Source organism: Onychostoma macrolepis, chromosome 21 (genome assembly GCF_012432095.1).
Source record: "Onychostoma macrolepis isolate SWU-2019 chromosome 21, ASM1243209v1, whole genome shotgun sequence".
Classification (NCBI taxonomy): domain Eukaryota; kingdom Metazoa; phylum Chordata; class Actinopteri; order Cypriniformes; family Cyprinidae; genus Onychostoma; species Onychostoma macrolepis.
The window spans coordinates 15229063-15251821 of record NC_081175.1 but is presented as its reverse complement, the minus strand read 5'-3'; the positions used below and the strand labels follow the sequence as shown (position 1 = coordinate 15251821).

At 38.2% G+C, this 22759-nt stretch overlaps 1 protein-coding gene across 9 annotated transcripts in view; it reads right to left on the bottom strand.

Annotated features, from left to right (window-relative positions):
- ncam1a (neural cell adhesion molecule 1a) overlaps window positions 1-22759 on the bottom strand; it is a 255527-nt gene that overhangs the window by 8963 nt on the left and 223805 nt on the right. For 4 of the 9 annotated variants that reach the window (XM_058757496.1, XM_058757497.1, XM_058757499.1 and 1 more), the window contains 4 exons: window positions 14091-14215; window positions 9754-9934; window positions 1478-1676; window positions 280-396 (listed from right to left, as the gene is read on the bottom strand). In XM_058757496.1, the coding sequence (XP_058613479.1) occupies window positions 280-396; window positions 1478-1676; window positions 9754-9934; window positions 14091-14215 (622 nt within the window). Of the gene's footprint in view, window positions 1-279; window positions 397-1477; window positions 1677-2053; window positions 2093-5189; window positions 7378-9753; window positions 9935-14090; window positions 14216-22759 lie in introns of those variants that run through there. The other 5 variants (XM_058757494.1, XM_058757495.1, XM_058757498.1 and 2 more) reach the window with 3 other exon arrangements.

Here is a 22759-nt window from a genome sequence, read left to right as displayed (position 1 = left end):
AGAGAGGAGAGATGGGGGGGAAGGAGATCCATACAAAGAAAAAGGAGGGGGAGGAAGGGAAGGCCAAGGCAAAACATACACATACATCAGTAAGTCCAACATGCATTTCAAAATAAAACATACCATGTTAGATAATCACAAAAAGTGAGGGGTGTGTGGTATTTACAACATTAAGCTACAACAGAGAGACTGTTAAACACAGGTAGATGTTAATAACCTGAAGAAAAGACCAGACTTTTGTGTTTTGGACCATGTGTGTGTGTGTTTTTAGGGACTCACTCAGGGTCGGTCAGAGGGGTGGTCTCATTGGGTTCGGTGGGTCCTCCTCCTTCATGGTTTGGTGTGTGTTCCTCCTCAGTCCTTACCTCCACAATGGGCTCCTTAGATTCATCCTTACTGTAAAAAAAAATGACACACCAGAGGATTAATACCGGGATTAATAAACGTCACAAGGGGTGTGGATTTATGGCTTGCAAACATGTAGTGAACATTGTTGGCTAACATAGATCAGGATTTGTTCAAATTAGCAGCACTGATAAAAATGGGTTGATGATTATAAACAAATTGGTATGTCTCGCACCATATGGCGTACTTTTCTTGCAAAAGTGTGTTTATATTAATTTGTAGCTGTCATGGTATTAAAGTAAGAAATGTAAGGGAGAATTAGCTTTTTTTTTTTTTTTTTTATAACATATGGTGCTAAAAAAATTTATCATTTTTATAAAACAAAGGTGATAGGAAAATGTACATTTATTTAATTCTGAGATATATATTCTGACACCATATTTGTGAAACTGTTGGCAGTTCAATTAAAGAAAAAAGGTAACACTTTAGCATAGAATTCTCTCTATTAAGTTGCTTATTAACATGCCTGTTATTAACATATTGGTTGTTTATTACTTAAAATGTGCATATTCTGCATGACCATATTTTATCCCTAATCCTGCCCGACACCTAAACTACCATACTAACTATTAATAAGCAGTAATTAGGAGTTTATTGAGGCAAAAGCCATTGTTAATGGTTTGTTAATAGCGAGAATTAGACCATAAAATAAAGTGTGACCAAAAAACAAAAACAGAAACAATATAATACATATTTATTTAAAATTGATGTAAAACTATTAGCATTTAATTTCATAACAACTTTAAGTTTATTTTCTTCAGACATATGATAGCTTGCTAGTTAAAAAAGAAAAGGTTTTCTTTGCAAGGCATTTTGAAACAGATGCAACCAGGCCGCCTTTTCATTCCTAACCAGCACGCACCTCTCCTCCTCTCCTCTTATCTCAACACTGCCGCCATGAGCCAATATTCACATCATTCTCATTCATAGAGTCAGATATGTCACAATCAGCCCTGCCTCAAGCCCTCCTGTAGAGCTGATCGGGGCGATAATGATGGGAGAGCTGTGATAGATGGCATTATCAGACAAGGGAACACACACAGATGAGAGGGAAAGGAAAAGACAGGCTCACGTGAAAGCGGCTTTTCCCTCCTCGATATCCTTCCCTTTGGCAGAGGGCCCAGACTTGCCGCAGAAGTTGACGGCAATGCACATGAGAAGCCCACACTTGTTGAGAAAGTAGCATGTGACGTCCACGCCGAAGAGGAGCAGGATGAAGACCACGATGAGGATGCCCACGATAGCCCCGGTGCTCAAACCTGAGCTGGTTTCTTTGGGAAGGAGGAAGAGGAGAGAGTCAAAACAAAATGATGTAACTGCAGACCAGGCCTTAAAGTGTGAGGCTTTTCCACAGTGCCATAGTGATCTATGCAGTCTAGAAAAAGATTACAGTCTATTTTGTATGTTGTACTAATTTGGAAGTGAGCTGAAAGGATTGGTTTGTTGAAGGCAGTTAAGACTAAAGCCAACACACTTAAGGGAGAAACACATAAGGGAGAATTCACTAAACAACTGTACTTTTACATACTGCGTCTAATTCACTAACCACCAGCAATCCAGGAACTAAATGCGCTGAATTACACTGCTTTGTATTTAAATTAAAGGGATAGTTCACCCAAAAATGAATATTCTGTCATCATTTACTCACCTTCATGTCGTTTCAAACCTGTGTGTGACTTACTTTGTTCTGTGGAATATAAAAGAGGAATGTTTCAACTGTTTTTTTTCTATACAATAAAAGTAAACAAGGTGCAAAACAACACTGGATCCCACTTACATTCATTCTATGGACAAAAAAAGAGACGTTTCTTTTATTTGTTCTTGAATTAAGAAAGTCATACTGGTTTCAAATTACATGAGGGTGAGTAAATGATGATAGAGTGTTCATTTTTTTGGATGAACTGTCCCTTTAAGTCATTCAACTGTATTTGGTGAAATGCTACTTTCTTTGTAAATTAGTAAACTGAACCTCACAAAATGTAACGTCAAGCCTTCCAAGAGCGGTTAACAGAATTTTATTTGTTTGTGTACATTTTCTATTAATCATGGCAGCAGTAATTCATCAAATGATAATCAAGCGATGGAGAAGAGCGTTATAACTGGGCGTACGTCCAAATGCGTGGTGTAGATGAGTCCATTTTACACTTTTTAAAGAGGTGCCTGGATCACAGTGTTAAAACCATGCTGTACAGTTCCAGTAAAGTATGCCAGATTATGGTTGTCTGATATATCCTTCACAACATAGCAAGATCAGGAGTTACGCAGATTAATTCATTATTTGCATCATAAGAATTACTAAAACAACAATCGTGCGCAAATAAACAGTGCCATCAGTTGATTCTTAGTGAATTCACCCCCATAATGTTTAGGTTCACCACACAGATTGCCAAAATGGCATGCCTTTCAAGTGTTATCCACACACAGTATTCAACATAGCATCACATACAGCGTCATTCTGAAGCAGGGCATTCATCACTCACATGGAAATGAACCCAGCATGCTTATTCAGAGACATAATTAACTCTCTTTGTACAGAACTTCAGCAGTCTTGCTCAGAACGTTAACTACAAGGCTTGTTCTGTTCGTATTCATGCACATATTTTAACAGAGAAATTGCACTGGCATGGAACGGTGAAGATAATCTCAATATTCAGCTCTTAGTGCATTCACTTATGGGGTAACTCCTGAATCAACACACACACACACAACACAAAAAAACAGAAGCCATACTGATGAAAGTAAAAGAAATCACCATGTTAAAGGAACAAGGATTAAACGAGACGGAGAAACACAAGCAGAACTGTGTTTTCAGCACTTGAAAACACAGACTACTTACCAGGAATGACAAGCTACACCATGAAAATGATAAATAATTACAGGATCTACTGAGATGGATGGACATGGTCTGGATCAGTAATAATGCACAATTAAAATGTGGTTTAATAAACATTAGCTATATGGATCTTAATGCTGCATCGGTAAACATGGCAATTCATATTAACTCAAATTATATCAATCTATGTGGAAATATTTGATTCATTTGTGAGAAGATGACTTTTTCAAATGGTCCTTGTAAAACCATGTGGATGACCAAAGTGCATTTGGACTAACAAAGGGGCATCCCATGTGGCTAAAAGCAAATACAACTTATTTTAGACAAATTCTCATTTAAAATAAAATAAAATAAAATAAAATTGAGACAGGTAACAAGCTAATACCTACTATCGTAAAGCAGTTGTTCTGTAATGGGTCATTTTATCCTTAAAACATCTTCATTGTAAGAAAAATCACTTTCTCCTGTATATATATATATATATATATATATATATATATATATATACACACACACACACAGTATACTGAGACATCATATTCTGGGTGCACACACCTTTGATGATATAAAATGTTGGCTGCAAAAAAGTATGCTAACATACTTTATTGTTAGCCTAACACTCAATTGGTAGTTCATTCAAGCATTCTTGTGAGTATACAGCCATAAATTATACTGAGAATTAAGATGAACAAGCTGACTGAATTTGCAATTAGGCTTATATCGAGTTCTAGGCAACTTCACATGAAGTGTCTCTAATGAAACGTCCTTCTAAATCATTGATGGAGCCACATAAAGACCTAAAACACATCTACGTGTATCAAGGAGATCATGAATTATTGATGCACTCAACAGAGACCTGGAGGAAAAATGCATTAGACAAAACTATTCTAAGAAAGAAAGAAAAAAACACCTCATCTCAACCTGCAGCTCCACATGAGTCTTAATGCTCTGAGAATACTGTGCTCAAGACTTGCAATAGACCTACAATAATCCAAAACATATTATGAATTTAAACCAAGAAACCTGTACGATAGGTAATCTGGTGCTGTGGACTTTGTGATGAAATCTAGCCATCGTAGGAGTCAACAAACTCCATGGTTGTGTATAAGAGGCAGGGTAACGGGAGGTAGAGCTGACAGATTTAATCTAGCGTCCAGCCAGGAGAGGGCCGAGAGCGCTTCTCCTAGCTCGGGGCGCAGAGTGGGCCGCACTTGTTTTCCTGAGCTTCAGCCTGCATTTTAACAAGTGCGATAAATCACGGCACACATCTGAGCACAAAGGCTGTCTCGCTGAGCTCCTTCACCAGCTAAAAACACCCTGCTCTGCTGACTCAGCAGCGTGCTTGAAAGGTCTTCCAGACACCCGAGCTGTCTCCACATATTACAAACCTTATCATGTTCTGAATGCTGAAAATTGGTGTGAAAAAAAAAACTGACAATGTGGTGCATGTTATATTTGAGCGTTAGGTTGAAACAAGGCAGTCTGGAATACATGGACATAGTTAGCTGTTAGCATTCCCATGGCAATGCACATGGAAGTACCTGTATGCTGCTGTCTTTGTTCATAGGTATTCAGTCCTGGACACACATTTCAAGCCAATTACTTGAGCTGTAAATGTCATGTGACTTGTAACAGCATGTATATTTAGAGTACTGCAGCAGTGACCTCAAAACTCAGATGACTAATTTGCTATGGGCTCCAGGCTCCATAGATAAAGTTTTTTCAATTTATGAGTAAAACAAGGTCCGTGGTAAATGTAAATTGACAACATTTATTTATTTATTTATTTTTTAAATCATGTTGTACAACAAATCATCCAAGTATTGTCAAGTTATGTTTACCATAGGAAAAACTCTTGGTGAATTAGTCTTCCGAGTTTTGATGTTATAGCTGCAGCACTCTATATAATAGAAATACTAGAAAATTAATTTGTGGATAATTTTGCATAGCCATCAGTGGAAAAGCAGGTTTTGAGTCCTCAGAATGTAGTTATGGCAGGGGCTAGCAGCTAGCTAATGCTAACTAGTCAAACTTTAACCCCTGTGTTGAATATTACATATAAAGCTACTGCAGGATTGAAATCAAATTGCAGGTGTTATAACAATTTGTAAAAATCTACAACAGATCACCAGAATACTTTTTAAATGCTTCAGAGGCATCTGCTGAATGTGACTTTTCGCTAACAGCCCATTTTAACCTTCATGGCACGGTCATTACAAATGTCCAGTCTGTTCCGAAGACTCTCAGGTTATTGAGACACCTCCAGACTTGACACTTGCCTCCGTCTCCAGTCACTCTCAGTGATAAGTGCGAACAAGTGGCACTTCTGCCGGTGCCAAGTTTGGATTCTCAAGTCATTTTGCCTCTGGTTCTGCTAGTCTGAATGAAGCTGAGATCCATCCGGAGTGGCATTAAACATCCCAGACAGACCAAACGGGGTGCTGCTTTTCTGATGAAATGTCACATAGCACCAACACACAATGATTAAGGACAGAGACGCACCTGCATATGAATGATGAGCCCGACAAACTGATTGGCACATGCGTTTCCAAGAGTCAAAACTCTAGGGCGCATCACTTTATTACCATGAGAATCCATTCCAAAATGGGAAACAAATGCTACTCCATTTTACTGAACAAACGACCCCCATTCCCTCCCCCATTTATTTCCATAACCCTGCCATATATATGAGCTTTTATACTGTAAGACACTTAATTACATTAGTTGCACTTTATTCGACACCCTCCCAGGAAATGCCTGCATAGGTCTTGCATAATAATGACACTCGTATCTCCGTTCTCGATGGCATACGGCAGCCTCGGACATGTAAACTGACCACCATCTTCTTTAATACGGACAGCCGGCTGGAGGTCAGTCGACGTCCATACCTGTCTCCGTCCATCGCTAATGTTCAAAATTGATTTATACGGTTACAACGGAGGCGGTGCCATGCACACAAGAACGCTTGTGGGTTTCGCATTGTAATTCAGTCTGGGGGGTGTTTATGTTAAATCCTGTCTAAGCAAGAAAAAACAGCCTTAAGGAATTTAGCATTTCAGAGTAGAGATGGTCAATCAGAAGTACTGCAGAACACTCCTGCCCTTTAAAAGTAAAAGGCTCCGTGGGTCCCTCCAAACCGACATTGAGCACCATGTAATCATGGGACAAACATGAAACGGCCACGCATTACGGTCCCATGCAACTCGCTGCCGAAAGATTTCGACTCGAATCCATGTTGCGTTTGTTAAAAACACAAAATAAACCAAAAAATCCATCTACTGTAGCTTACCGTATTTTCTTAAAACCTACAATGATTACTGCATGACACCATACTGGTACGTGTATACAAAAAATGTATTACAGAACATAATTAAATTACACTGTTGAAAATGACACTTATTGATGTGAATGAGTTTAACAGCAGTAGCATTAGTTTTGAATGGTCTTTTCAAGTAAGAAGCAGAGAAAAGAAAATGTAAATAAAAGTCCATTACAGAAAGTATATATTTTCTGAATCGTCTAAAATTATGTACATTTTGTCACAAAAAACATGTTTTCCAACTTGGTGCCTATTCCTTAAAAACACCCTTCCAAATTAGTTAATATCTTAATAATAATAAGAAGAAGAAGTACAACAACAACAAAAGAATAAGAAACTTAAAATTAATGAAGGTAATGAAAATAAGGACTTTTTATCTCCTAAATGGGCACTAGAATAATTATATCGAGATTAATATCAAGAGACTAGGCTTCTTGATAGGGAAAGATTTTCTACAACACTCCCAAAAAGTCCATGGTTTGAAAAACATTTTTTCAAACACATCAACGTTGCCTTGCTTAAACATAAAATGAATAAGAAACTAAAAATGACAAGAAACAAAAAAGAAAACAGAATGATACAAGCACCGAACACTCTGCTTAATTCCAATACATGTAACTGATATTCTTTTTTGTTTGTTTGTTTGTTTGTTTAGCCTGCGAGAGGATCAGAAAGGCGTAGAAAACTGAAGGGTGTGGTTGAAGAGTGGACGGGGCTCCTCTCCTCTGGCGAGCCCCAGTTTATGAGAGCATTAGCACAGTCAGCATGGAGAACATGAGAGTGACGAGAGCGTACGTCACAGAGGAGCAGCCAAGAGTTGCTGAGACCACACATCCCACACCACCACACCAAAAAAAGACACCCAAAGACCACAGGGACAGTGCACAGAAAAAAAAAAAGAGGCAAAAATGAAGAAAAAACAAAGTTTTGAGTGTGTGTTTGAAAATGCGATGATCCGGTGATGTCCGATTTTACACATGGAGACAGAAAAAGGGAAAGAGGGAGGGAAGGAAAAAACAGGGAAAGAAATTGGGAGAAAGGGAGAGAGAAAAAAGAGAGAGAGACAGAGAATAGGTCAAATACAGAAAATTAAGTTTTAAAGGTTAATCAAGATTAGAAAAGAATATCAACGGAAAGTCCAAGCAAGTTAGTAAAAACAAAAGTAAGAAGGCGGTAGCATGTTAAAAGCACAGCAATGACAGCAAGTCGAGAATGAAAGGACAATGATAGTCAAATGATGGGAAATATGGAATGATAAGGGACACGAAGACATGTACAATCAAGAAACACAGATGAGGCAACTTTCCTGGCATTTGACATTACGTATCTACTTTGCAGGCAATTTAGATAAATCTTACATATCCCTCCTTTCTTTAAAGGTGAAGTGTGCAATTTCCTCTCTACTAGCGTCTCCAAACTGTATTGCAACATTAATAACAAAAAGTGTAATTGAACTGCAATGGCTCTGTCAAATAGATAGTCCAATCCCAAACCCAACGGTCATTAATAGCGTCACAGAGACAGTGTTTACACGTTTTGGAGAAATTCATCTACAAGTGGCTTATTTATAATTGTCTCTACTGCGCAGAGATAGAGAAGGTATTTTAAAAATAAACATTATTAAATAAAAAATACACACTTCAGCTTTAAACAAGTGCTTCCAGAAAACTGCATTAATTATAATTAATTCAGATCAAGAAAAACATTCTACAGGAAATTAGGAAACAAACAGGCTTTCATCTTTCTATGTCGCAAACACCAGGGAAAATGTCGCCCAGTCAGAAGACAAGGCGAAACAAACAGGTTATGATGCAATACAGTGTAATAATGAGCTGGATGACTGAATGAGTTTTCCGATGTTACTTAAACTGCACAAACGTTAACGGGCATTGTATTAGAACAGCTTTTATTCCATGTCAACTGTAGCCGGGGAGATTTGGATTACAGGAAGTAGAGCTTTAGCATTTGTCGCGCAGCCAGGGTTGAGCTCAACCCGTTACCCGTACCACGCACGAAAATCCACTGGCTCCCTATTTTAATTCCTGCCAAACTCTCGACGTGTTGACCATCTGCAAGCTGAAGGAATATGTCTTGTGATAATAATAGTGTCTAGACAGTTTTAAGGGTTTCTAACCCGTCTCCCGCACGCTGGTCCGAATATAAGACTCTAGAGAACCGTGAATCGCTGTCTGAGCAGCTGTTTTTGGACCATCGTTTCTAACAGCAGCTGCTCCAGCTGATGCAATGCAGATGTTGGGCTAAAAATAAAGCCGCTTTTTTGAACTCCCACATGTTACACATTGAGGTTAACAACTCTGCAATGTGTAAGTGTGGCGAGATGGGAAAAGGGACAAAGGAAGGCTTTTCTATCCATCTGAACCTGTCTTGCACAAGTGCTCCAAGATCCAAAGCTCCCACTGCTATATGGCTGCTTCCCACTAAGCGGATGAGAAAAAGCAGGTCTCTTGGCCATGCACCGGCAGATGCCTGTTAGGTCCTCAGTAAAGCATTAAACCATTAATCCTGTTGAGGCGTCATCATGCAAAACCAGAGGATGCATCCCCACTGAGAGCAGGCAGATAGTCAGCCCAATTCAATCGGTCTGCCGCAATGAGCCTGAACTGAGCCTCAGTTCAGCCTCGAGAAAGAGACCGAGGAAATAGAGAGAGGGATGATCTAAGGGCCAATTTTTATCAGTGGGGAAGCAGCTCGCAAGAAAACAAAAACACAGCACTGCCAATGGAGCACAGACCAAACTAGCCCGTGTTGGAGGGGGTGGATGGTTTAACGGGCCTGCTGTGGCTTTTTGCCTCCCGAGTGCCAAATAGAAAATCTCATCTCCGCTGATATCATCTGCAATCACTCCGAGACGAGCAATAAAGCCGGCTGCAAGAGTCAGGGGGAGGTTGCCGGAGGGGTCAGGGCTCTGGAGAGGAGCTGAAGGTCTCCAGGCCTCACCCTTGGCCACCTCTCACAGACATTTATCACTCTGCACTCTTATTATTCTTAGATTGTGTCAAATCACTCTCTAGAGGGAGGCCAGGCCACAACCTGAATTGACACAAGGGTGGCCGGTGTAATCCACAACAAGACCTGCTAGTAGGATGGGGTTAACGGGGGTTGGGTTGAGGCGGTCGGGCTGTTGGCTGCGCTGGCTGGCAGTGGCTGTGCTCCAGGGTAAAGGGGTGGGCCGTACCTGGGATGGCGGTGGGTTCTGGCAAGGTCCTGAATGAGAGTTTGCCGGGTTCAGATCGTCCTCGCTGGTTTTCGGCAATGACGTAGACCTCATAATCTGTGTTCCAGTCCAGACCTCGCAGAACAACGTACTCGCTGCCGTTGGGCAGGCGGATCTCCGGCTTCCATTCCTGGCGATTCTTCTACGGACACATGTAGACACTCTTTAAGCAAGGATGGTATATAAGGGTCAATAACACAATGCTCATTTTCATGTGTTTTTATGTATCGTTTTAATGTATTATGTATTCATGTACTCTAATTTCTTCAAAAATACAAAAAATACAATTCTCATTGAAATCGACACACACCTCTTCTATGGCTTATGTTTCAAAAATAAAATTTAATTTGATATTTTTGGGGGGATATGAAAATGTCAGGGTGATAGAATTATCCAGATTTCATAATAAAGATAAATATAAAAGTTTTTAAATAAATATAATGATAACTATTTAAAAATATTAAATAATTCGCACCAGTGCAAACTGTTTTTTGGCGTTAAAATAGTACTGTCAGGATATACTAAAGCAGGGCTCGACATTAATGCTTGTCCGCTTGTCCAGAACAAATGAATGTTTTGGATGGGCAAGTGAAAGAGAAATTTACTTGCCCAATCGGACAGGTAACCTTGAAAAGTCAATACCAAAAACAATAATAACTGCCTTTATTTGTGATATAGCCTTTGTTATAGGGGTGTGCGATATATATCGTTTGCGATAATTTCGTAATTGTTGTTTTAACGAGTAAATTGCAAGAGTCAATCAAAACACACCTACAGAGCGCACGCACACATTACGTAAAGAAGTCTAGTAACGTAGGTTAGACTAGCGCAAGTGCGAGTGCGTTCTTTCACTGCATATTTCAATATTAAAATGCATAAAGAATGATCAGAAAATTCAAGATATGGGGGCAGAAAATGTATACATTTACAGTGGGGCAAAAAAGTATTTAGTCAGCCACCAATTGTGCAAGTTCTCCCACTTAAAAAGATGAGAGAGGCCTGTAATTTTCATCACAGGTATACCTCAACTATGAGAGACAAAATGAGAAAAACCCCAGAAAATCACATTGTAGGATTTTTAAAGAATTTATTGGTAAATTCCTCGGTAAAATAAGTATTTGGTCAACTACAAACAAGCAAGATTTCTGGCTCTCACAGACCTGTAACTTCTTCTTTAAGAGGCTCCTCTGTCCTCCACTCGTTACCTGTATTAATGGCATCTGTTTGAACTCGTTATCAGTATAAAAGACACCTGTCCACAACCTCAAACAGTCCAACTCCAAACTCCACCATGGCCAAGACCAAAGAGCGGTCAAAGGACACCAGAAACAAAATTGTAGACCTGCACCAGGCTGGGAAGACTGAATCTGCAATAGGTAAGCAGCTTGGTGTGAAGAAATCAACTGTGGGAGCAATTATTAGAAAATGGAAGACATACAAGACCACTGATAATCTCCCTCGATCTGGGGCTCCACGCAAGAAGCAATCTCACCCCGTGGGGTCAAAATGATCACAAGAACTGTGAGCAAAAATCCCAGAACCACACGGGGGGACCTAGTGAATGACCTGCAGAGAGCTGGGACCAAAGTAACAAAGGCTACCATCAGTAACACACTGCGCCGCCAGGGACTCAAATCCTGCAGAGCCAGACGTGTCCCCCTGCTTAAGCCAGTACATGTCCGGGCCTGTCTGAAGTTTGCTAGAGACGATGATCATATGGTCAGATGAAACCAAAATAGAACTTTTTGGTAAAAACTCAACTTGTCGTGTTTGGAGGAGAAAGAATGCTGAGTTGCATCCAAAGAACACCATACCTACTGTGAAGCATGGGGGTGGAAACATCATGCTTTGGGGCTGTTTTTCTGCAAAGGGACCAGGACGACTGATCTGTGTAAACGAAAGAATGAATGGGGCCATGTATCGTGAGATTTTGAGTGAAAACCTCCTTCCATCAGCAAGGGCATTGAAGATGAAACGTGGCTGGGTCTTTCAGCATGACAATGATCCCAAACACACCGCCCGGGCAACGAAGGAGTGGCTTCATAAGAAGCATTTCAAGGTCCTGGAGTGGCCTAGCCAGTCTCCAGATCTCAACCCCATCGAAAATCTTTGGAGTCCGTGTTGCCCAGCGACAGCCCCAAAACATTACTGCTCTAGAGGAGATCTGCATGGAGGAATGGGCCAAAATACCAGCAACAGTGTGTGAAAACCTTGTGAAGACTTACAGAAAACGTTTGACCTCTGTCATTGCCAACAAAGGGTATATAACAAAGTATTGAGATGAAATTTTGTTATTGACCAAATACTTATTTTCCACCATAATTTGCAAATAAATTCTTTAAAAATCCTACAATGTGATTTTCTGGATTTTTTTTTCCTCTCATTTTGTCTCTCATAGTTGAGGTATACCTATGATGAAAATTACAGGCCTCTCTCATCTTTTTAAGTGGGAGAACTTGCACAATTGGTGGCTGACTAAATAATTTTTTTGCCCCACTGTATATAATTTCATATAGTTAAACAATAATCACACGAAGATCGAGCGCCGTTTTTTTTTTTATTCGAAAATCATCATGATTACAAATGTGATAACAGTTCAATAAACAAGAAGTTAACATTAAGAGACTCATGTTTTAGACACCATATTACCTGTTTTTGCTCTATTTCACCAACAAAAATAACTGTAAAAATAACGCACTGTTTTGCGTCTCTGAGCAACATGACGGTGTTTCGTTCCTGAATGAATCAACCGTTTAAATGATTCAGTTCAATCGCTTATTAACAGTGACTTGATGACACCTACTGGTGGTTTTAATTTCACATTTACAGTATTTTTAAACATTTTTTTGAATAATTTCAAATATCAGTATTCAACGTTTTATGAATCAAAACATTATTTATTCATTTGTAACTGCAGGTTAAAGCATTCCATGTCCCTCAGAGCTGCATTAAGAGTGGGTAAATATATTCCATTTCATATGCAGCTTCTGTGTTTCCTGTGCATTGCAAAGATGAATTTTTCTGATAATGATTTAATTTATTTGGTAATAGCCCAAATGTCTTATTATAGTAATTGACTGATTAAAATAAAAATTTAAGTTTGACAATGATGAAAATTCATATATATATATATATATATATATATATATATATATATATATATATATATATAAAAAGTAAATATTAGCATTTTATTTTTAAGTTTACTATAAAATAATTGCATTTGTATTTAATACTAAATTTTTATTTTAAAATATAATAGTATTATCACACTTTATTATTTTGTTCATTATTTAATTTAAAAAGAAAAATCTAAATAAACTAAATGTGTTTTGTATAACCACAATAAATAATTATATTTATAACTAATAATAAAAATAATTTTTATCTCTCCGGCAAGTAACTTTTATACTTGGACAAGTAAATGACAAATTTACTTGTCCGAAGGACAACCACATGAGAATGCTTAATGTCAAGCCCTGACTAAAGGATATACTATAACACAGTTATTTTTGTGCCTGACCTTATTGAATATGCATTTGGAGGAGTTTCCCTTTCAGACGCAAAATTTATGGTAGGAGAGTATTCAAATGAATCACACAGAGCAATTTACTAACGTTTAACGCAATTTACTCATCAAATTACTGGTATTTATTTACTGGTATGCCATTATTTAATGCCCCAAAAAAGCATGTCTTAAACTATTTTGCGCCTGTGTCTTAAGTAGATCACCCTTACCTGATGAGCATCAGCTCTGCTTATTTGCGACTACGCTAATTTGCGCTGTGCTTGGTATATTGGTTGGCTGATATATAAATGAGATGTTGCATCTGTGTTCTTTAATTTGCGCATTGTCAGTAAATCACCCTGTTTTGGAATTGTGCTCTAGCGCTAATTTGCCCAGTTTAGTAAATCTAGCCCTATGTCTCTTAAAATATCACATAGTTTGACCATTGTATGACAACCTGGTTCAGGTTATAAAATATCATGTTGTCTCTTTTCCATATATAATTCTGAATTAATTTATGAAAATACATTTTTTTTTTTTTTTTGTTAGACCATGTCATTTATTATTTCTTGAAAATTGTATAAACATTTTTCAAAATTGAACATGAACACAAAGAGTCGATTTCTAAGAACACTACATGTGTTTTAAACTTGATTTTTTTCCTTTCATATGTCAATTACCCATGAACTTCACTACCTCTCCAAAGGCACGTAACTCTTGCAACAGCGGTATAAATAATTCAGACGACAGGATGAGTTAAGTATGTTACCTCATGTCCAATCATACTCACAGCTCTGTAGCGCACTAGATAGTGTTTGATGGGAGAGCCCCCATCGTCCTGCTTGATCCAGTGGACCTTCATCTCGTTGCCTGTGGACAGTGGCTTAGCCTCCAGTTTAGGAGGATTAGGTTCCCCTGAGGAGAAAACGGCCAGAAAAAAAAAGCTGTTAGCAGACCCCAGCACAAATTCAAAATGTGCCCTAACCCAGGCACATTTCCACAGGTGAACGTCCCCTCATCCTTTAATAGCTGATTTTTATAACACACAAGGCATTTTTTATCTCTGAATATGAACTGCAGAAATAGGTTAGCTAATTAAACTCCTGGCTAAATTTAGCTTATAATTAATTTACATTGTTGACCCAACTGGGAGATTTTAAAAGGAAGTTATATAGCAGTGCATGGTCTCTAAACTATGCACAAAAAATGGTAAAATTAACGATCAGAGGATGAGATGTAACACTTTACAGTTGAGTCACTTAGCAAAGTCTAAATTCCTCTGTTCTCGTTTTTGGCTAAACTTTCGAGACATCTCATCGCAGAGGCTTTCTGGCAGCATAATGATGACTTCTGCCTCCCATCCTTCCAAATGTGGAACATTAATGAAAGCGCTTGGCTCTTGTAAAAGTGGAGCTGAGTCGCTTGGGCATGTGGAGGGCTGTAATGAGAGCTGGACCTGTGTTGGTGGCAGTGATGGAGGAAGAGAGAGGCGCTATAATGCAGTCTCTGGGGGAGCTCGTTATCTCGACTTGCCCACTACTTAATGACAGAACTCCCTTAATTATCCTCCATGCTTTGATTGGAGATTCTCAGCCATTACATTTAATAATATCAGCGGGCCGAAGGGGGAGGGATATGTGCATGTGTGGGTGCTTGTTTGGGATGTTAGCTGTCTACCTATGTCACTAGAGGAGACTGGGAGGAGGCCACAGCGCTCTGCTCCCATTAATCATCATAAATAGCTGCTAGACAAGCTCCCCTATTAGGAACCGATGTGACACTGTGTATATACGCCACCAAATATACAAAACATGACAAATGAGATGAATTTCAGGTCAAGACAATAGGATATCTGAATGTTTGACCTAAGAAATATAATGAACAAGTTAGATTAGATGTTTGAGATTCAGTTCTGCTCATAAGTTTACATTCTCCTGGCAGAATCCGCAAGATATTTATCATTTTATTTTATTTTGCAAAGTAACATGGATATAATATAATATAATATAATATAATATAATATAATATAATATAATTAATATAATATAATATAATATAATATAATATAATATAATATAATATAATATAATAAGAATAGTACCCAACAGGTCAAAGGTTTGGGGTCAGTAAGATTTATTTATTTATTTTGTCCAGAAAGAAATTCATTCTTTTAGTCAGCAAGGACATACTGATTTAATCGAGAGTAACAATGCTGTTTGTTTGTTTGTTTTCCCCCCCAAAATGCTATGATTATAATGTTACAAAATAATTTTGTATTCAAGAATTCTTTTGAATTTTCTATTCTATTCTATTTCAAAGTGTCCCAAAAAAATCATGGTTTGCACAAAAATATTAAGCAGCTGTCAACATTGATAATAAGAAATGCTTGAAATCAACAAACTAAAACAATTTTGAAAGATTATGTAACTAAATACTGGATTAATGGCTGCTTAAAAATTATTAAAATAGAAAACAGTTATTTTAAACAGTGAAAATATTTCACAATTTTCCAATTTTACTATATTCTTGATCAACTACATGTAGCCTTGGTGAACTTAAGTGACATGTTTCAAAAAGTCTTACAAACATCAAACTTACAGTAATAATATAATATAATATAATCAATGACTTTTTGTAAGCTTTTGAGATGACTGTGAAGCTTTTTAAGATTCTGCAAAGGGTATGCAAAGTATGTAAGCCTGAAACCGTAACCCTGTATATGTATATGTTTGTTATGGTCTCATATCCTGATAAATCTCTTTGTAGTCTTCTGTAATTAAGCTTAATTTAAGTTAGAGGCATTTTTGGAAAATTTCAGACCAACAGGCAGTTAGTTTAAGCATGCATGAAAACAGAGGCCTAAGGTGTTTCCTTCGTGATGAATTGAAGCTTGATTAAAGTTTGTAATCGGATGCTGCAATTTAAATGAAGACAAGTTAATTTAAGACAAGCAGTGCAGGAGTGATGGCAGTTAAACAGCTTTTCTGAGATCCAGCCATCAATTCCAGTTAGCTGAAGGATTTCCAGATGCTAAGAAGACAAAGAAGGACAGATTAGGGTTACAGAGAGAAAGAGGGCAAACATGCGCTACCATGCAGAAAGAGGATTAGTTTCAAGGGTCATGGATTATTGTCCCACTCGATCATGACTAATAACAACTGCTATCCTAACTTGACATATTTCAGGAATAGCAGCTGAGAGATGAAAAATGAGAGACAGTATCTCATCTCAAACCAAGTGTGTCGTTAAAAATGTTTGGGTAGGAAAAGAGAGAGTAGAAGCATTTTCTTGAGTGAAGCTCTTCCTCTTTTACATTTCCACATAGAAGCAGCAGACAGGGACAGTGAGCAGGTACATTCGTGAGACAAAGACGTACAATTAGGACATGCATGAGAGGCTTTGAGTATACAGACTGAGACTGAAAGAGAACAGAAGGGTGTGTGAATGTGTTCATGCAATAACATAATGTCAGTACTGCTGTTAGTCTTTGTGATATGAACATTTGGCACATACTGAAACTATAAGACAATTTATCACGTAAAGCACATTTATGATGTGCAAATGAATGAGGGTATGATGATTGATGTATGTTCTTTATACTGATTTGTATGAAAACAAGTGAAAAAGATGTGTCTCTTTTTAACAAATGAGTCTGTGAGATATCATAAACATCTCATTAGTCTTTAAGCAACTCTCATAAAGCAATAGTTTACCCAAAAATTAACATTTGTTGAAAATGTACTCGCCCATGATGAAGATGAGTTTGTTTCTTTTTCTGAAAAGATTTGGAGAAATTTTGCATTAGATCACTAGCTCACCAATGGATCCTCTGCAATGAATGGGTGCCGTCAGAATGAAAGCTGATAAAAAAACATCAGAACAATCCACAAGCAATCCACATGACTCTAATCCATAAAGAAATTAAAAGCTGCATGTTTGTAATAAATCCATCAGGATGTTTTTAACTTCAAACTGCCGCTTCTGGCTAAATAATATCAATAATATTGCCTTCTCTGACGGCACCCATTCACTGCAGAGGATCCATTGGTGAGCAAATGAAACTAAATTTCTCAAAATCTGTTCTGATGAATAAACAAACTCATCTACATCTTGGATGGCCTGAAGGCAGGGGCGTAAATTTCATCTAACAGTAGGGGGGGACAATAAACATAAAATTTCTCAAGATCAATTTTTGAAGGGGACACAAATAATACAGCCAAAATTGTACTTGTAAGGATAGCTATGCGTACACAGCATGTGTACATAGCATGGGCCGTGTTTAAATATGAGTTCCATTCATATGGTTCACCACGCGGTCATATAATTATTATTTTGCGTCCTCCATAGTATTTTAGGTTTGTCTGAAACCGAGTACGTCTCTTTAGATATTCAACCGCATTAAGCCCACTGATCTGCCGCTAAACATCATATTGAGCAAAACCAAACACATCGGTAGGTCTACAATATTAGCCTAATATCAGTTCACACACAGGCTTATCGCCGTGTTAGTTGTAGTGGGTGACAAGCTACGGTATTACGCTTGTTAACCTCATAGAAAAAACATCGGATATCATAATTTTTTTGTCATGACTAATTTATTAATGATCCAGCATCATCTGTATTAAAGAGAAATAATCATTTCACCCGATGTTTAAATAGAATAAAATAGCCTTGACAGCCTAAGTTACTTACACATAACTAACTGTTACTGAGGAACTTGCTCTCTCCCACCAGACTCGTGTGTGTGTCGGTAAAAGAGGAAAGCAGGCAGTGGACCAAACCACTGTGAGGCAAGGGAGGGGGGAATCAAAACATTTCTGAACTTAAAACGTTTTTTTGCGTTTATTTTGTTTCACTACTCACACAATTATTTGAAGTATATGTCCATTATATTATTTTTAATACACAGAGTCGCTTGTAATGATATTTTTAGGGGGGACAACCCTCAGATGGGGGGGGTCCTGTCCCCCCCGTCCCTCCGGGATTTACGCCTATGCCTGAAGGTGAGTAAAATCTTAGCAAATGTTCTTTTTAGGGTGAACTATTCCTTTAAGGTATTTGGACATTGTCTCAAAAAGTTGCATCATTTATTAAAAGTAGAGTTGGAGAGGGAGGGTAGAAATGTCAGTAGAGTAAAATATATATTGAAAATCAATAAGAAGTTCAACATGCAGAGCACCTAGCAGCATGTGTAGGAGACTAAGCTTTGGGATTACTGTCTAGGCAGAGTGGCTGATGGTTTTCAAAAAGCCAAATAAAGTAGGTGGTGTGAGATTTCTAAAGGATGAATGACTCAAAAATGAAATGGCTCATAAATCCTGATGGTACTGGGTGGGTGTTTCCTCTATCTTCCCCTCATTAACTTGTCTGTTCTCACTGTTAATGGGAATCAGACCAAAAGTAAAAAGAAAAGAAACAAAACAAAACAAAATAAAATCAACAAAAATTACCTTCTGTTCACCAGCGAAGACGACATCATCAGCACCATGCAAGAGTCATATGACAAAGTCACATGATACGCACGCACATGATTGGTGGAAAGGAAAGTGGAAGGGGAGGGGGGATCACATGGAAAATACAAAACATTGAAAAAAATTATACAAACATGGAACGTGTTAAGACCAAAAAGTACAAACAGAAACACAAACAACAAAAAGAAAACAAATTATAAACATAAATACTTCTCTGTAACATTAGATACAGTGTGTATAGATCCATAAAGCAATTCCTGGACAGGTTTTGTTTTAATTTTTTAAACACAAATACAAATCAAAGCACTTACAAAAAATCTAGCTATATCAGCTCTCATGAAACCCATTTAAACTATGCAGGGTAAGAATAGGGTCCAAATTGCTTTATGAATCCACTTACCAGCAGTATTTCCTCTGACTGCGAGTGGTACTTTTGATAAGAGGATTCAAATACAGCTCTTTTGCACTGTACATTGAATTATAAATGCTTGTACAGATTGAATAGCATCAACAGAGCTGTAAAACCAACTGAAACAGAGCAGGCCATCCAAAGGCAGAAGAAACTCAGTGATGTTGACCCTACAGATAGAAACCTGCCTCATCTACGGGACATGAAGCTGGACGCTACAGAATGGGCAAATGAGAAGCATTTAGTCAGAGACTGCCCATGTGTGCAAAGTCCCAAGACAATACTTTGAAATGTTGATCTAGGATTATTCATCAGGATGGAAAACAAAAACTGATTCTAGATCAGCATTTTTAGCCTGAGATGTTTACATATATGAGCCCAGGACTGTAGCTGAGAAGGGTGGAGGAGGATAAAGACGAGGAGCAGCGTTTTCCATCACAACTAAAGGTCTACAGTCTACAAGTCAAATACTAAGGGCCAGATTTACTAAACAGGGCAAATTAGCATTAGAGCGCAATTCCATAAAAGCGCAGATGGGAGGGGAAAATTCTGCGGGTGATTTACTAACAATGCACACATTAAAGAACACAGACACAGCCAGATCATTTCCATAATGACTAGTGCAATCTACCAAGAGCAGCGCAAATTATCGCCTGCATTATCGCCGGCATGCTTTTTGGGCATTAAATAATGGCGCAAATACCAGTAATTTAACGAGCACAAACGTTAGTAAATTGCGTTGTGTGATATATTTTAATACTCTCCTCCCATAAATTTTGCGTCTGAAAGGGAAACTCCTACAAATGCATATTCAATAGGGGTGGCATGGTATGTGTACCGAACCGTACGGTTTATGGGGCAAATTCCAAATGGAAGTGATCATTTCTATCCCCTTGGAGTGGGGACTTTGGAGTGAACAGGGCACGTGCGAGCCATTATTTCGTCGTTTGAAATGCACTTGGCAAAGGGAGCGATCTAATTTCCTCATAATCTTCAGCTGGGATGTTCCCATGACAACGCAGCACGGCACGCAGCACAGCAGATTCGCTGACCGACACCGGCATAAAAACTATACATTTTATATTTTAAAAAGTTGTATAGGCTACATATTAGTTTTTATATATTATATAGCAAAAAACTTGAAAAACGTTTTAAAATATAAAATATATGTTCATTTGCAACAGTTATGCTAACAACAATAAAAAAACATATGACATTAAAACAGCGACATCTACTGATGCACACTGTGCTGCGTTGTCACGGGAACATCCCAGCTGAAGATTATGAGGAAATTAGATCGTTCCCTTTGCCAAGTGCATTTCAAACGATTAAATAATGGCTCGCACGTGCCCTGTTCACTCCAAAGTCCCCACACCAAGGGGATAGGGATGATCACTTCCATTTGGAATTTGCCCCGTGAACCGTACGGTTCGGTACGCGTACCGTGCCACCCCTAATATTCAACTAGATAAAAAAGTTTGTCAAGACAAACTTTAGGTTGGCTTGAGAAAGCCTAGCCTGAAAGTTTAAAGCAGTTGTAAAAGCATGAAGTTTGAACATTTAGATAGATTAGATAGATGTTGATAACATGTTTCTAGCATGATTAACATATTTTTAGCATGATTAACCTGTTAATAGCATTTTGTTGGCATGATTAGCATGTCACTAACATGTTTCTAGCATGATCAGCATGTTGCTAGCATGATTGGCAAGTAACTAGCATGTCGCTAGCATGATTAGCAAATGACTAGCATGTTACTAGCATTACTGGGTTAGCATGTCGCTAGCATGTTTCTAGCATGATGATTAGCATGTTACTAGCCTGTTGCTAGCATGATTAGCAAGTGACTAGCATGTCGCTAGCATGTTTCTAGCATGATTAGCAAGTTACTAGCATGTCGCTAGCATGTTTCTAACATGATTAGCAAGTTACTAGCATGTCGCTAGCATGTTTCTAGCATGATTACCATGTTGCTAGAATGTTGCTAGCATGATTTGCATGCTACTAGCATGTTGTTAGTATGTTTCTAGCATGATTAGCATGTTGCTAGGATAGATAGATAGACAGATAGATAGATAGACGGTTTGCGCTGGCACAAGCTGTTAGTAAATCTGGCCCTAGAAGTGATGCCAAATGTACACCTTCAGATATTTAAGTTACATGTAAAAATGCATTGATTGGCTGGCGCCAATAGCCTTATTGTGGGCATCATTCCGACATACAGCGCCGTTGTGCTACGGGTGTCCTGAGTTCGAATCCCGACTTGAGGACCTTTCCCTATCCTGCCCCCCACTCTCTCTTCTACTTCGCTTCCTGTTCCTGGTCTGATCTGTCCTATCGTAATAAAGGGTGAAAATGACAAAAAATAAATCTTAAAAAAATAAATAAATGCATAAACTGAAGCCTTATGGAAGTCGCACTGTATCAAAGCATCTGCTAAAACAGGTTTCCATACTATGAGGAAAAAAAAACATCGTTCTTTATGTAGTATAGCTCTGTAAAGAGTTCCTAAAGACCTTCTTGCTAAATAAGTTTGCAATCTGAGACAGATAACTGTACTAATTAAAAAGAACAAATAGGCACATTCCACATACAAATAAGCACTAACATTCACATTCACTTTGAAGCCATTTGAAATGAGTGTCTGTAAACCACCAGGGTTCCTTATAAACTGTAGCTGTCAAGCAATTTAGAAAGTCTAAAATCTTCATGCTGATTATGACTCATTATCATACAAAAGAACAGATCTTTTGTTTGCTTATCTACTCATACAACCCTATAAACCTAAGCTTTAAAAAACACGCTATTATATTTTAATTTCTTTGACATCCGAGGAAGTTTTAGTTTGGCGCAATCTTAAACCTGCCAGTCAATGTCAACTAAGCACAATAGTCAAACAACTGCCTACTTCTAAGATAAAGACCCTGTCATTTCTCTGACTGAATGAGACAGAATAGCTGTCTCCCGAAAGGAACTATCTTTCAATGGAAAACCTTTTCAGACCCTCCCAATTTGCAGTCTTTTTATCGAGAGATCAGGTGTAATCCATGCTGTCATGGTAACTCTATTTTCAGACTAACGCTTGGTGGCGTCTCGCACAGGATAGAGGGAAGTGAGAGAGCATGTTTTAGTGTTTAGGATGAAAATTCGCTTGGATAGAAACAGATGAAACACACACCTTCATAAGATGTCTCTTGTTAATTTGGTGATTGTACAAGTTTATAGATTTGAACCATGAGTCCTTGTGCACTTAAACACAGGTTGTTCTATGATGATGGTTCCTGTACTGCAATTCTCTTCGGATAAAAGCATCTGTGCTTGCATCTCCGAGGGATGTCATGCTCTCCTAAGAATGCTAATGTTGACAATTTTGCTTAATGTTGTGAAGACAGCTCCATTAGTTTCCACATTCGTGACAGTACGCAACACGTCTCATTAATATCTCAGAGTGCACAATAGGAGAACTGCAAGTGTCATGCTGCTTCTACAACTTTCTGCACATCCAATGGCATAAAATCTCAGCACACATCATGAGTTCATAAACCATTAGCACAAAAAAGCATGTCATATTCCTGTAT